Source organism: Neopelma chrysocephalum, unplaced genomic scaffold (assembly GCF_003984885.1).
Source record: "Neopelma chrysocephalum unplaced genomic scaffold, ASM398488v2 Primary Assembly neopelma1_63, whole genome shotgun sequence".
Classification (NCBI taxonomy): domain Eukaryota; kingdom Metazoa; phylum Chordata; class Aves; order Passeriformes; family Pipridae; genus Neopelma; species Neopelma chrysocephalum.
This window is the reverse complement of record NW_020897720.1, coordinates 10,640,374-10,656,207: the sequence shown is the minus strand read 5'-3', so window position 1 is coordinate 10,656,207 and position 15,834 is coordinate 10,640,374. Positions and strand designations below refer to the sequence as shown.

Sequence of the window (15,834 nt, the reverse complement as noted above, 5' to 3'; positions counted from 1 at the left end):
CCAGCTTGCCACTGGAGCAGTTTGCCCCAAGGATGGCCGGAGTAAGTAGGAGAAGGGAAAATCCTCAGGGCGAGATGCCCAGGGCGGGATGGGTGTTGTGCAGTGTGTGGGTGCTGCTGGGGGGGTGAGAAGGCAGCAGCCCCTCACCTCTAGGAGATACAGGATTTGTCCTGGAGATTGGGGCTCCCTGTGCCACAGGATTTATAGCACCCCATCCTGTGGGTCAGGGTGTGGGGCACTACCCCGGGGTGGTCCCTGTCCCCTCTGGCTCCACACCACAGCAGGGATTGCACGGCCCTGTGTCCCCCGTGCCGCAGGGATGTGCCACGTGCAGCCAGTAAGTAGCAGGTTATGGAATTCTGAGTGTGTGGCACAGGCTTTGCTTTGCTCTGGGGTAACCTGGAGGGCCTGGCAGCACCATGGGATATGGAGCCATGCATCCCTTGTTCTCCAGTCCTGAGAACTCCTGGCAAAGGGCTGTTTTTCTGGCAGAGAACAGGCAGCACCCAGAGAGTCCAGAAGGCACCGTGTGCATGGTGGGAGCTGCAAGAAAAACATTCAGGCTGGGTTTGGGTCACACCCCAGGGTGGTCAGTGCCTGTGGGGCAGCAGTATCCTTATTGCCTGCTGCTTTCCTCTCCCACAGATGCCATGCTGGGGCCGCCTACGCTCTGTTCCAAAGATGCTTTCCCGCAGAAAACAAGTGCCAGGCAGCTCAGAGGGCTCCAGCCTCTGCCGCTGCCTCTCCACCGTGGACCTCATTGCCCTGGGAGTGGGCAGCACCCTGGGGGCTGGGGTCTATGTCCTGGCAGGGGAAGTGGCTAAGACCAGCTCTGGCCCGAGCATCGTCCTTTCCTTCCTGATTGCAGCTGTGGTGTCTGCCCTGGCAGGGCTGTGCTACGCCGAATTCGGGGCCCGGGTGCCCCTGGCTGGGTCTGCCTATCTCTACAGCTACGTGACCGTGGGCGAGCTGTGGGCCTTCGTCGCTGGGTGGAATCTGCTGCTGTCCTACGTCATCGGTACAGGGCCCTTTCGATCCCTCCACCTTTGCTGTGTTGGTGGCTTTGCTGGGTGTCATTTGAGACCTCCCAGGACCACCATCACTGCCCCAGGCGTCACCTCTCCCCAGGTACTGCCAGTGTTGCCCGGGCCTGGAGCGCTACCTTCGACCAGCTCCTCGGCAAGAAGATGGGGAGGTTTTTGGGTGCTCACGCGGCCATGAGCTCTGTGGGGCTGGCAGAGCACCCAGATGTCTTTGCTGCTGGCCTGGTGGTCCTGCTGGCAGGTAGGATGCCTCCCCCTGTGCCACCCTCCATCAGGTAGGATAAGCTCCTCACCCCAGTGTGGGCTCTTCAGGATTGTGCTGACCCCTCTGAGGCTTTGCCGGTTCCCTGGGCGAAGAGTGGGGAACAGAAGGGGAATCTGGGGAAATCTGCAGGTCCTCCTGACTCTACCACTGTCCCCCCTTTTCTGCCCTCCCAAATGATGTCTACCCTGGTGTCATCCAGGGGCTTGGCCAGTTTTAGTTTTTTCTTCTCCAGGGCTTCTTTCCTTTGGAGTGAAGGAGTCCACCATGGTCAACAAAGCCTTCACAGCTCTCAACGTGCTCATCCTCCTCTTCATCACAGTGAGTGGCTTCATCAAAGGTGACCTGAGCAACTGGAAGCTCGGGGAGGACGACCTGCCACGGGCAGCTTCCCATGAGGATGGGTATGAGGGGCTCTGCTCTCCCTGTGCTGACTTCAGGGTGGGGATGAGTGTGGCTGGGTCACTCCCCTAATGCTTTATCCCAGGAAATCCTGTTTTCTCCCATTTCTCCCTGCCCTGGTGGCAATGTGTCAAAGAGCCAAAGTCCTAAGCCCTGCTGTGTTGGTGCTGAGGGCTGAGCAGGTTGGATGGACTGTTCAGCCTGACCCCCTCCTGGGACTGCATTGCACTGACACCCCTGCACTGCCTGACTCTTCCTCCTCCTCCCAGGAACCAGTCCATGGCCAACAACACGACCAGTGCCTTTGGGGTGGGAGGCTTCATGCCCTATGGTTTCACTGGGACCTTGGCTGGAGCCTCTACCTGTTTCTATGCCTTTGTTGGATTTGACTGCATTGCTACCACGGGTAAGTGAGGTGGGGGTGATGCCAGTGGGACTCTCCCCTGAAGACTGGGGGCCATAGCAGTGACTGTCCCCACAGCCCCGGGAGCTGGTATAGGGCTGAGAACAGGCACATTCCCAGCTCTGTGCTGCAGACGCCCTCTCCTGCCCTCTGTGCTCAGAGGAGGAACCACAAGAGTCCACGTGGCATGTCTGGGCTAATCCTGAAGCAGAGACATTCCCCATCCCTATATCCCTGGAGCCTGGGAGGTCTAGTGGTCCTCACTAGAAGGTCTCTGTGTCCCCTCTCATGGAGGGATACAGGATATACTCCCCAGCCTGAGCTGGGCTCTCAGCATGCTGTGCACGTTAAATGAGCATCTGCTCCTACAGCTGAGCTTGTCCTTCCCAGGGGAAGAAGTGAGGAACCCGCAGAGATCCATCCCCATGGGCATCATCCTCTCCCTCCTCATCTGCTTCCTGGCGTACTTTGGGGTGTCTGCCGCCCTCACCTTGATGATGCCCTACTACCTCCTGGACACCATGAGCCCACTCCCAGTGGCTTTTGAGTACGTTGGCTGGAGCAGTGCAAAGTACACCGTGGCTGCAGGGTCGCTGTGTGCCCTGACAACCAGGTGAGGGGCGTCCTCTGATGGCAGTTCTGTGGTTAAGAACAAGGTTGCACTGGAGTTTTAACACATCCAGGAGCTATCCCCAACCCCTTCCTTCTGACTCCCCTGCTTGGCCAAAATCCCTCAGCACTTCCCCACAAACCCTGGACCCTCTTGATCAAGGAGAGCAGCCAAACCCCCTGGCATTCTGCTTTGAGCCCAAAGCTGGAGGAAGTGGTCAGATGGCACTGTGACCACAGGAGTGGGCTGGGGTGTTCTGGCATGCACAGGGCTCCTTGAGACTGTGGACATCTCTTCCCCAAATACTGCCCATCATCCAGTGGTGAGGAAGGTGATGGTCTTGTCAGAGTGGTCTTGAGAACATCATAGACAATACAGAGTAATGGGAGCTCCTGTGGAGGAGCAAAAGGCAGGATGGCACCTCCTGGATTCCTTCCATCTTTCCCCCCATCTCCTCCCTTTCCTGCAGCCTCCTGGGCTCCATGTTCCCCATGCCACGGATCCTGTATGCAATGGCTCGAGACGGGCTCCTCTTCAAACCCTTGGCCAAAGTTAGTCGCCGTCAGTGCCCGGTGGTGGCAACGCTGGTGTCTGGAGGACTGGCAGGTGGGTGAGTGGTTGGGTTACTCTTAACCTTGAGCAGGGCTTGGTGGGTGTCCTCTCTCTGTCCAGCTTACCAGTAGCTGTTTGAGCTCTGCTGGGGAGGCTGAAAGGGCCTCTTGTCCCTGCAGCTCTCCTGGCCCTTCTCTTCGACCTGAAAGCCCTGGTGGACACGATGTCCATTGGCACACTGCTGGCCTACTCCATGGTGGCTGGCTGTGTGCTGCTGCTCAGGTGAGACTGCTGGGGTCAGGGCACAGGGCTCACCCAGCTTCTGATGTGGCCATGCCTGGGACAAGGCTCTGGCCTGGGTGCACTGCAGGTGCAAACTCATGTGCCTTGACATCCAATATCTGCCCCTCAGATATCAGCCTGGATCCACCACTTGGGACAATCCTGTGGGGAAGGTCCCAGCCGTGCAGCTGTGGTGGGACCACCTTGTCCGGCCACCCCTGCATCCCACCCCACGTTCCTCCTCTGCAGTGGCCTGGGCTCTGACAGCCGTAGGTGCGCCCGGGAGTGATGGATGGGCTTTACAGGGAGCCAGCGTGGGGGGCCCACAGGGGACATCTCTGGCAGGTTCCTGCTCAGTGAAAACCACCCAGAAGGATGCAGGATCTGCCTGGCTCCTTCCTGCCCTCTCCCCATTGCCACACAGCTGGCCCCAATGGGACCTTGGGAAACCTCAAGCTTCTTCTGCTTCCCAGACTGGAGAGAAAAGTTAAACCCATCATGACAAGCCACCCAGCCCTGTCTCCCAGTTGTCCTTTGTCCCACCATGGCAGCCTGGGTGCTGCATCCCAGGAGAGGGATGGGCCCTGCCTGGGGAAGTGCTGCCCTGACACGCTGCCGTGGTCCCTCCACAGTTGCCCTGGTCTGTGCCCTGAGCTGGGTGAGCACTGCTGGGCTGCCCTGCCTGTGGGCTGGGGGTGCCTGGTGCATTGCAGCTCTGGCTCTGCCTCTCTTGGGAATCCTGGCAACAGCTCTGCTCATCTGGAGGCAGCCTCAGAGCCGGGACAGAGCATCCTTCATGGTGAGCACTCAGCCCAGCCCTAGGGACGTCCCCAGGGAGAAAGACCTGGGGCACAGAGAGGGATGTCCCCAGGGAGAAAGAGTGATGTGGCATTGGGGGGTGTTCCCTCTGCTTTAGGTCAGGCAGATCTTTGCCGCATCCACCTTAATAAAGCACTGCTGGAGGCAGCATGCAACTCATAGGGTTTTCCATGGGACCATGAAGGCTGCCTGGTTCTTCCCCTCATATCCTGCAGGCTGAAGGGGCACTTCCTGCAATCCCTAATGAGTCCAGTGCCTGCTGCAGGAATCAGAGATGCTCTTCAGTAAAAAGATACTTGGCCTTGACACCCTGGATTGGTGTTGCTAGTGGCTTTCTGCCTCCCCCCTCAAATCCTGCAGTAGCTCCTGCCCTAGTGCAGGACACATAAACCAAACCACCCTCCAAAGGCTGCAGTCCCAGCTTGGCTCTCTGAGCCTCACAGCCAGGCTGGGCTTCCCCTCGCCTGTCAGCAACTAGCCAAAGCAGCAAAGAGCTGAATTTAGCTGCAAAACCCCTGTCTGCAGGCCAGCTCGTGCCTCTGGGAGAAGGGAAGACCCCATTCCCTTGTGCTTTGTCCCTGCAGGTTCCCTGCCTGCCCTTCCTGCCACTCCTCAGCATCTCCATTAACAGCATCCTGATGGCACGGCTCAGCGCGGCCGCCTGGCTGCGGTACCTGCTCTGGATGGCTGTCGGTAAGCACGGACACCCGTGAGCTCCTGGAGCTGGCAGCAGCCTCTCTGGGTGAAGCTCTGGTGGTCTGAGAGCCTGTGGCACTGATGCTGCTCAGAGCAGTGGTGGGCGAGGGAGGAGATGCTGCACTTCACTGTCCAGGGGTGGTGGGAGCACCGTGTCCTCTGGTACACGGCCCAAAAGAATGGGAAGGGGTGAGCACATTGTGGCTGGGAGCAGATGGAAGAGAAACTCTCCACACACACCTTACTCTGCCTGTTCCCAGGTTTCCTTATTTACTTTGGCTATGGGATCTGGCACAGCACTGAGGGCCGTTGGCCTGAAGGGGCAGCTCCCTGGGAGCCACCGGGAAGCACAGCCAGGGAAGTGGCCCTGGAGCCCTGTGGGACTGCCCCGTGCCCATCTGCTCCGGGGCAATAAAAGGAGAAGGCTCATCCCTGAGTGCCTGGCTCCCTCCATCCTGTACCCAGGGGCAAGGAGGCCCCTTGGGCTGAGGGTCCCGTCCTGCAGAGGGGGACAGCCCTCCCACAGCTGCAAGAGCTGCTTCCCCTCGGTCTGGTGAACCTCCCTGAGCAACCCAAATCCTTACAGGGAGCCTCTGCAGAAGGAGTTCTGTTTGGAGAGGATAAAGCAAACAAGTGGTTTTGCTGCTGTTATTGGGTTGTGCATTTTTTTTAACCTTTGAAATCTCTCTGTGCAGGGCCCCACTGTCCCTCTGGCCCCTTGCCCACCCTGGTCCCTCAGCTGCTCACAGTGGACCAAAGGCTTCTCATAGTGCCCTGACCCCTCATGTTGCCCGGGCACCCTGAGTCAGGCAGGGCTGACCTGCCTGTCCCCCATTGACTTCCAAGGTACTGCCTGGTCCAGGCTTTTTCCTCCTTACCATGGGCAAGTCCTTCTCTGCACACATTTATTCCTCCTTCTCATTTCCCAGTGCTCCCCTTTCCCAGAACCAGGCACATTTCTCCAGGTCACACACAGGATCTGCCTTTGGGGTGGTGGGACATGGTACCAGGTGTCCAGAGCAGGATGCCAGACCCCACCAACCTCATCTCCTTTTCCCAGAGATCCCGTCCCCTTCAGATACAGACAGGCAGGATTTCCTGTGGCATCTTCTGCTTTGGTGCTACAGCACCTGGCATGTCCCCCCACATCCCTGAGCTTGCTGGGCAAAGCTGGAAGTTGCCCCACCACCCATCCCCAGAGCCAAGGAGATGCTTGGATGATGCATGGAGCAGTAGGTGCCCTGGGGGGACATGTTCCTGACAAAACAGGCACCCCTATTCCCCCTCTGGGCACCTCATGGAGGTGTATGGGTAAGAGCTGGACCCCGCATCTGTGTTGGCTTCCTGGCTGCCTCGTTAAGCTGCTCTTTTCCTGATAAGGGTCAGCACAAAGGACAGAAGCGGCTGTTGCAGTGGTCTTGCTGCCTTGGCAGGGCTGGGAGGTTCAGGGTCTGCCCTATGCTGGGGAGCCCATTGAAATGAATGAAAAGAGGGAAGGAGCAGGAAAAGAGGGATCAGCTGTAGGGGCCTCCTCTGGGGCTCCCTTGTTGTGTCTTTGTGGGGCCTGCTCCCACCCTCCCCATCTTCCCACCATGCCGGGTTTCAGAGCACACAGCCCCACTCTGGGATGTTCCTGCACCAGTTACCAAAACCACTGATGGAATTCTTGAGGCTGCTGCTTCTTACAAACTTGTAATTGTTACAGCCAGTAGCACATTTGCCTGGTGCGCACACACACACACACACACACACACACACACAGACATGCACACCCCTGGCTAAACAGCCCTGGGGAGGGGACGGGCCAGTGACAGCCCCAGAGCAGTGACTGTCCCACCACACTCGTGCATCCAGTGGAAAGTGCTTGTGTGCATCCAGCCCTGACCCACAGCCATGCTGGCAGCATCTTCCCTGACGGGGATGCACTGGCTCGGAGCAGGATGTGACCTGCTGAAGCCTCCTGTCCCTTGGGAGGATGCTCTGCTCCCCAAATGTGCAGCTCTGGCATGCAGCCTCTGCCCAGCTTTGGGGCAGGAGATGGGGTTGGTGGTGCTGCTGATGGGCAGCGGGGACAAGGAGAACTTGGGGTCTTTGTGGCAGTGAGCAGGGACACACCCGGGCTGTAGGAGCAACCCCTGGGAGACATTTGCTGAAGGTGACGGAGGTGATGGGAGGAGGGCAGGGATGGGAGCCCTGCCTATGGAGGTACCATTGACGCCATGTTGCCAGTGCCTCCTCATCCTCCCAGTGCTCATCTCCATCCTAGTGACCACCTCGTCATCCTCACCTCATACCCCGGGCAGCACTGGTGCTGGTTATGCTCAGAGCCAAGCGCTGGGTCAGATCGGCCCAATGCAAGCCTATGTGTCCTGGCTGACCCCTTTTACCCCCAGACAGCCCCCCACAGACTGCCACCAGAGGAAGGGGTGCAGGGATGGCATGGGCGGGTGGCCAGGGTCCCTCTGCAGCCCCGCACGGGCTGGGGAAAGGCAGGCGCAAGTGTCCTGTGAAATGCTCCATTACTCCGGTCTGACGGGGTGCCCCGAGGGCTCGGCCGGCCCGGAACCTTGCCCTGGCTGGGGGGGCACTTGTGAGAGCAGCCCTGGGCTCACACAGCCGGGGAAAGCCCCGGCAGCCCCCCCGGCAGCGCGCGGTGCCATGGGCGCTGTGCTACGTGGCGATGAGGGGCACCTCGCCGGCAGCCAGGGGGAAGGGGGTGCCGTCCCCCCCGTTGAGCACACGGTACAGCAGCTCCTCCTTCTCACGGTGAGCTTGATCCCGCAGCTGTGCCTCCTTCTCCAGCGCCCCACGGGCGGCCTGCAGCTCCTCCGACAGCTGCCTGCGGGCAGACGGCACGTGCTGCCGGAGCCGCTGGGAAAAGCGCCCGCCAGCCCCTCTGCTTCCCGCAAACCACCCGGTGCCACCACAGGCTGTGAAGTGTTCCCCCCACTGCCACCTGGAGGTGTCACCTGTGCAGTGGGGAGCTCGCTGGGCGCGTGGGACCAGCACTTACCTTGCCATGACCAAGTGGTTCTGGGTGCGAACTTGCAGGTCCTCGTTCTCCTGCTGGAGAGTTTTCACCTTCTCCTCCAGCAGAAGGTTCTTCTCCTCCTGGAAGAGGGGCATGAGGGTGAGGAGGGAGCACCTCTGAACCCTCCACCGCCCCATCTTGGGGGAACACTGGCTTGGTGGCATTGCACCCACATCCCCTCCCCACTCCAAGACAGGAACCAGGCTCCATCCACCTTCACTCCAGCTGCAATTTCTGGGCAGAATTTAGGTGGGGAGAAGAGTTGAAAAGAGGAAAGCCCACCTGCAGCCCCCACTTTCAACCCACCACGGTCTCCAGGTGCAGCAGCTTCTTATCCAGGCCATGGATGTGCTCGTTCTTCATCTCAATGACGAAGTGCAGGCTCTCCAGCTCCTGCTCCCAGAAGGGGCTGGGGCTCCCATGCTCCTGCAGGGCCATCACTTGTGTTCAAGGGACTTCAACAGCATGTGCACCTTCCCAGGACAGGCTTTGCTCCCCCCTTCAGCTGTCCTGTGCTCCCACCTGGTTCCAGCCCCCCTGCCAGGGTCCATCAGAGAATCCCCCTGGCTTTGAGTCAGCACCCCAGAGCAGGCCCCCTCCCTGACACCCCTCCCCACACCTGGATGTGCTTCTTGTAGTCTGTGCTCAAGAGTGACTCCTCCACCCGCTTCATCTTCTCCTGGAAGGATTTCAGCTGGGAATTCAGTGCTTCAATTGTCTCCTAGGGCAGCCAGGGAAAAAAACAGGATGAGAGGTATCTGGGATTTCTTCCCGAGGCAGAGCACTGCTGTGCTATGGTGCCCAAATAACCCCAGGGCTGGAGGAGCTGGTGTGGACTCCGGGCACACCAGGGACCAAGATGGTCACCGAGGAGCATTGGGGCACCATGGCAGAACCAGCAGCTGGTCCTCAAGCCCTCCACAAGCACCCCTTCCCCAGGGATTTCTCCACAGGTACCTGTAAGGCCGCCTGGGACCTGTGGTGGGACTCTGCCAGCAGCAGCTTCTCCTTCTCGTGTGCTCTCTGGAGCTCTGCAGGGAAGACATGAGCTGAATGTCACTGGTTTGGGGACACTGGGACAGCAAGTCCCACCTGAGCCCCACAATTCTGGGGAGCAGGGGAGCAGCACCCCTGCAACCTTGCAGGCAGCCAGAGGAGCGCTGGCAGTATGGGAGAAAAGGACAGGAGGGCTGCAAAGAGCCCTGCTGCCCTGACATGCACCTTGCAGGGTCTCCGTGTGCTCTCTTCTCAGGGCATCAAACTGCTCCTTCAGCTCCAGCTCTTTTGCCTTTTCCACCTGGGAAGCAGGGAGATGACAAACACCAGCTTAAGGGATGCAGAGCCACACCACTCCGGGCTTCCTAACATTCTCCTAACCCCTTCCTTCTCCCAAAAACAGGACAGCCTAGCCCAGCATGTGCCAGGTCCGTGATCATGGCCTGGGAAGTCCTGGCTGGTCACAGGCTCCACGCCCAGCCACTGCCCCCAGCAGCACGTGCCTTTCCGACCAACCTGGATGTGAACGTCCTGGATGATGCTTGTGGTGCCCGCCCGGCCAGCATCTTGCAGCTGCTCCTCCTCCTCCTGGCCTTGGAGGAATCTTGCACTTTCTGTCCACTCCTCTGGCAGCACTGCCTTCTTTTTCCCGTCCTCAGAAACCAGGGAGGCATTGGCTGCAAGACAAACACGGCTGAAACAGCACTGGCCACATCCTGCTACCCAGGCTGCTTGGACATCCTGGGCAGCCGACCTGCCAGCACGGTGGCCAGCCCTCTGCTCCTCCCTCAAATACCTCCCTCCATCTCACTGTCCAAATAGCACTAATTGGGGTGGTGCTGGCAGGCTCAGAGAGGACAGAGCTTGTTAGGCCTCCAGTCCTGGGGGTGACCTGTCTGACTGAGAGGATGGGATGCCATTGGCTCCAGGATGCCATTCTCTCTGGGATGCCATTCTCTCTGGGATGCCCTGTCTGCCCTCCTGTACCACCTTCAGCCATCATCCCCATCCTCCCCAGCCCTGTGCAGGCTGCTTAATATCACACTGAGAAAGCACAGCAGGGGTAAAACACACTTTTTGTCTCACCATTCTCTGTCTTCAAGGCTGTGAGCTCCTGGGAAGCCGATCCCCTCTGCTGCTGGGCTTTTAGCTGTCTCTGGCAGAAAGAGAAGGGGCTGGAGCAGGGGGGGACAAAGGGGGCGTCTGCAGGCAGAGGACACCCTGCACGGAGCACTCTTCAGTCCTGCTAAAACATGGGCGTCCAAGCAGCAGTGGTCCCTCCTCAGCCCCCTGCCCTCTCCCAGCCCTGAACATCCATGGGAGTGCATGTGCTGCCCATCAGTCAGCCTCAAGCTCATGACACTTGCCTGCATCCCAGACACTCCACCACATAGCATTCAGCTGGAAAACCTGGGGGATGCTCACAACTCTTCCCTGCCCCGCCACCCCCCGACATGGTGCTGGTGCAAAATAGACTCCAGCAGCAAAACACTGGGTGGGGAACAGCAGGCAGCACTTGGCAGGGCATCGGCTGTGTCACTGCCTTGCCACCCTCCTCCTGTCTTGGGATGCTCAGGATCTCTGGCACCTTTCAGTCCCCCAAACACACCCCTCTGCCAGTGCATCACACAGCTGGGCTTTGACACATCCCGTGCTGGAGCAGGAGTGAGAAATGAAACACAGCCATAAATCAGAGGCGATGCAGACCCTGTGCAGGGCTGGCAGCAGGAGAGGGCTGGCGGTGGCCAAGCAATGACCTCAGGAGCGCAGGAATGTGCCGCTCAGCCCCGCACTCCCGCACACTCCCACTGCTGCCACGGGGCTGAGATAACCCAGAGCCGGGAGCTGCCTCCAGCAACACAGCTCCGTGGGATGCCTTCCAGCCCTGCATGGGTTTAATTTAGTCACTTGGAGGGGAGGAGAGAAAAAAAAAAAGAAGTGGATATATTTTTATCAGTTGCTGAAAGATAGAAGCAAAGCTCTCCCGCTCTCACAGCTCGGCTTCACCGGCGCAGGGCGAGTCTGGCCTCTGATGCCCATCACGTGCTTCTGGGCAGAGGCACAGATGCACCATGGGTGAGAAAATCCACCTGCAGACACGTTGCTGCTCTCCAGCCCCTGGCAAAGCTGCCCCAAAAATACTGGTCCCTACCAAAACCAGCCCTGCTGCCTGTGGGGAGCCGGGGACCCCCCTGTGCCGGCTGCTCCCCCACTGTCACAGCAGCGTGGCCAAATACAGCCAGATTAGGGAGCCTGGCTTGGGAAAAAAAGCAAACAGGCGTCCCTGCCTCTGCCTCCCCTGCAGCCCCCCTTCTGAAGCTGGAGGGAGGCGCAGTTCCAGAGAGCAGGAGAACTCTGAGCTGCTGGGAAGCCACGGCTTTATCTTCCCTTCTATGGCGCGAGCGGCCGAGGCGTTGAACGTGGCCCAGGAAACGTGGCGAGGAGGCACCCGGCAGTCGGGGTTCACAGTGCTTGTTCCCCTTGTCCACACAGCTCACTCAAAATGTGGAGTGCCCTGGGGTGCTGCTGAGCCCCGACAGCCCTGCCTGCAAAGGGCCCCCAGGGACCCCAACATGTCCCCTGCACACACCTCCTGCCGATGTGCATCTTCCTGCTATTTAACGTACCCATGTCCTGCAATGGGAGTGGGGGGAGAGAGGGTGGTGGATGAACAGTTAGGGCTCTGGAGGCCTGAGGGCATCACAGGAATCCCACACAGCAAAGGGTGTGTGTGGGAACCATCCTGACACAGGGGGGTCACACGGACCCCAATTTGGATGATCTTAGCCTTTCTGCAAGCAGGATGCTGTTACCACCTACAGGAGGGACCCCCAAACCCCTCAAACCAAACCACCTCTGTTGCATGTGTCCTGCTCTCTGGCAAAGGACAGAGAGCCCAGGGCTGGTCACCTCCATAGCATGGGCAATGTCCCGAGCACAGATCCATAGAACCTTCACCTCTCTCCCACACCCCAAGCCCAGTGGGATAGGGCTTTAGAGCCCCTTGGCCTCTCAAGAAAGATTATATGAGACACCTGCACTGAGCCCAGAAATAGCTGAAGCAAGCAAGAGGTTCACCAGCATCAGCAGACAAATCTAAATACTTGCCCCAAGGCTACGAGTGAGGCACCTTCCTACCTCTAGGAGCAATTAAAACAGTGTCTAGAGCTAATTTTACTCCTAACCACTCCATTGTCCTTTGGGATAAAAGCTCCACTGCCAAAGCCAGGGTGAAAAGCAAAATGTGGCTGAATGCATTGAAATACAGAGGCACCTTCTGCTGCCGCTTCCAGAGCAGCATGTGGCACCCGGGCCTCTGGTATCAGGCACATTTTGGAGAGCTGGAAAACAATCCTGGTATCCACTGTGTGTGAAAGGAGAAGGTTGGGAGTTGCTCCAGCTGGAACAACTTTGGCCAGGGGAAGAAGCAGCCTGAAACATCCTGCAGGTGGGGACCATCCGCAGCACGGCTTATCCTGTAAGGTCTCGGCATGGAAACCTCTGCCAAAAAATACTTTCCAGCTATGAAAAAACCAAAGGTATCTACATTCCTAGAACTAAATATTTTTAATAGTCTGGAGTGGAACTGTTTATGGATGGATTAATCGGGATTTCCAGCAGGACCTGAGACATCTCCAAGGATGCCAGTGGTGTGGAGCACCGGTGCGGAGGCACAGCTGCAACCTCTGCTTCAGCTTAGCGTGAGGGGACCGTATTTTTCTTCCTCTTTTCCTGTTTTACAAGTATATTAAGCAATTCAACCATACAACCTAGCAAAGGAAATCACCAAAAGGCAGGAAATGAGTATTTAAATCCCGACTCTGCTCCTGGGGAGGAGGTTTTGCTTTGTGGCTGTGGAGAAGGGGGCCAGGATTTGGCCCATGACCCTAAAACCTCCCCAGGACCTGCAGCAGATGCTCAGTGCTGCCAGAGCAATGCTGGCACAGGTTCGTGGGACCTGTCTTCGACTCTGCTACTGTTTTTCCTCCAGCAACGGCTGTGTTACAAGATGACTATCACCTCTCCTGCAGTCAGATCTGTACCACAGACCATACGCAAACCCTTCACACTGTTGCCAGCCCCGGGTTTTGCATCCTGACCTTTCCCTGGCTCCTGCTGCTGTGTATAGTTCCTATATCTTCAAAATAAATTCACCCCAGCCCTGGAAGGTGTCCAAACCTCAGCCCTGATCTTTTGTGAAGACGACTTGGTCTCTCTCATGCCAGGAGCACGACCAAAGGGCGAGCGGGGACCATGAGTGGCCAAGCACGGGTGGATGGAGCTGGAGAGGAAGGGAACTCCAGGGACAGTGTCCACAGCTCAGGGCTGGGTTCTGTCTGTACCTCCTTATCTCCCCACTGCCCACAGACTGGTGCTGGAGAAGGATGAGGCTGCCAAGGCGACTCCCCCAGGGCACACAGCGGCTCCTGGAATGCCATCCGCCCATGGGATCCAGCCCAGCACCAGCTCCCCAAGGTCACCTACAACCTGGGACTGGCCCCAAAAGCCTCCACAGCCCCCAGCCCCATTACAGCCCCCAACCCCATGACCTGCACCTGGCTTCTGGCCGGGCTCACCCCTGGGGTTTGAGGTCTCCCACAAAACCCAAGCAACCCCAAGGGACCAACTCTGTGAGTCCACCTATCAGCAGTGGGAGGTGAAGGTCTCCCACCCCACCTTTTGGTACCTTAGAGACAAGAACATGGGCAGGAGCAACCCCATGGCCTCCCTTACCCCTTTTAGCCATAACGGGGATTTTAGGTGCTACTTTCAGAATTAACCTTCAACTTAGTCACAGTGGCAGGGCTAGTTTATGCTGCATGAATCTCGGTGAGCAGGCCACAGGGCTGAGCAGAAGGGCTGGAGAGCTGGTAAGTGCAGGAAGGGAGGCGTCTGCAGGCAAATGACAAATTTCCGCATTTCGGTAAATGTGTGGCTTTCGATACCTGGGGCCTCAGGGCTGCTGTTTCTCCCTGTCCCATGCCCGTTCCTGTGAGCTCTCAGTGCCACAAACCAGCCCAGAAGTGTCTGATCTTATGACATAGCAAAGAGTGAGATTTTTTTTCCATGATGTGGAGAAGTGGCCAAGCCTTCAAGTGCTGTAAATAAAGGCACTTGCTGGCTGTGGGGCTGTGTGAGCTCTCTGCCTGCTCCCCCTGCACACCCCAGCAGTGGGTTCTGCTCCAGCCGTGTGGTCCCGGGTGATTGGGCTCTCACAGCCACCTCTGCAAGGGGACAGGGGGCACAGCAGCACCATAGGGACTTTCTGCCTTCCCTCCAGCCCCTGCCACCCTCCAGTGATCACAAACCCCCGACACCAGTACAGCACATCCGACTGCATAAACAACTCCCAAGGCCGATGGTGGGGCACTATGGCAGCATGAGCACGTCAAATAACAGTAACATAATAATAAAAATGTTGATAATAATAATCAGCAGATAATTTCTACATCTCGGCTCGCACAAGACCAATGCACTGAGATCTGCAGGGCACTCACAGTGTTCCCCAACAGAAGTGGTGCCTTCAGCACAAAGGGACACAACTTTTGGGACAAGGGAGGATGCTGCGGGAGGCTGGCAGAGATCTAGCTGGGGGAACCCATCCCTTTCCTCTATGGGACAAGCATTTCCAACAGGCATTCTCATCCCAGATGCTGCACCCTCTGAAGTATGAACTACCCCGTGATGTGGGGGTAAGCCCGGAGGGGTGCAGGAGGGTGCAGCAGCAGGGCAGGTGGCTGCCAGCTCCCGCTGTTCCCGCTGCCAGCTCCCCCACCACAATGCCGGAGGGGTCCCAGGCAGCCGGGGACAGCCGCACTGCCCGGCCCCGCCGCTCCCCGGGGCAAGGGGGACCACGTTCCCAGCAATGCAAACAGCGCTCCACACAAACATCAGCCCCACGCGAATCCCAGCTCCATCAAACCCCAGCAACACGTACACTCGGTCCCACAAGACCCCGACCCCACGGACCCCGATGCCAGGCGAACCCCGACCCCTCGCGAAGCCCAGCCCAAACCCACTCCAGCCCAGCCCAAAAGCCCCCGCAGCCGCTACCTCGGCACCGACGGGGCAGCAGCGCAGGGCGCTGCCGGTGCAGCCCATGGAGCCCCGGCGGGACCCGCTCAGCCGCGGGGCGCGGGGCGCGGCATCCCCCGGCGAGCGGCACCGGGCGGGACGGGACGGGACGGAATGGAATGGGACGAGCCGCCCCAGCTGGCAGGCAGAAAAAAATAATTAAAAAAAATAATAAATAATAATAAAAAAAAAGTCCAGCAGCTGCTGACAGGCAGCGCCGGGAGAGGGTGCTCTGCACCCCCGAGCCGCGGGCAGGGCCCCCGGCCGCAGCCCGCCCGCCCCCGGGGCTGGCCCTCGGCCCCCTCCACCCCGGGGTGTCCCCGCCCTGGGCCGGGGTGCTCCGGGAATGCTCTGGTCCTGGGGTCCCCTGCACTGAGGATCTCCGTCCTGGGGGTGGGATAATGGAAGCAGGACCCCTGCACGGGGGGTGTCGTCTCCTGGGAGAGGAGAAAGGCGAGCAGGACCCCTGCACCAGGGCTGGGGTGCAGCTGGAGCAGGGCTGCCTCGGGGGCCTCCCACTGCTGAACCCACCCCAGCCCCGTAGGAGGAGGGATGTGAGGGTGAAGGCAGGATCCATCCTGTCTTTCGCCATCACTCCATGAAATTACAGCTTGTGCAGGAGTAGTTGTGGAAAAGTGATGGGTTTGGGGTGTTTTCTCCTGG

The 15,834-nt window shown here is 58.7% G+C and overlaps 2 protein-coding genes across 3 annotated transcripts; one reads left to right on the top strand and one right to left on the bottom strand.

The window, feature by feature from the left end:
* The first annotated feature begins 645 nt into the window (after positions 1–645).
* Positions 646–5,847, top strand: LOC113967304 (cationic amino acid transporter 2-like). Its single transcript, XM_027682811.1, has 12 exons — positions 646–1,018; positions 1,129–1,284; positions 1,541–1,709; positions 1,977–2,113; positions 2,501–2,723; positions 3,190–3,326; positions 3,452–3,554; positions 3,685–3,827; positions 4,187–4,353; positions 4,958–5,066; positions 5,330–5,446; positions 5,765–5,847. Exons 1-12 carry the CDS (start codon positions 646–648, stop codon positions 5,845–5,847), a joined length of 1,917 nt encoding a protein of 638 aa, XP_027538612.1.
* Positions 5,848–6,567: 720 nt separating this feature from the next.
* On the bottom strand, positions 6,568–15,231 carry CCDC69 (coiled-coil domain containing 69). 2 transcript variants are annotated; one of them, XM_027682336.1, is made up of 9 exons: positions 15,151–15,231; positions 10,183–10,252; positions 9,613–9,773; positions 9,322–9,397; positions 9,058–9,131; positions 8,720–8,821; positions 8,407–8,526; positions 8,083–8,180; positions 6,568–7,904 (listed from the first exon to the last, which is right to left on the bottom strand). In XM_027682336.1, exons 1-9 carry the CDS (start codon positions 15,196–15,198, stop codon positions 7,589–7,591), a joined length of 1,065 nt encoding a protein of 354 aa, XP_027538137.1. In that variant the 5' UTR covers positions 15,199–15,231; the 3' UTR covers positions 6,568–7,588. The 2 variants fall into 2 exon arrangements, with proteins under 2 accessions (XP_027538137.1, XP_027538138.1); XM_027682337.1 differs by having other exon boundaries at positions 7,658–7,908.
* Positions 15,232–15,834: the final 603 nt, after the last annotated feature.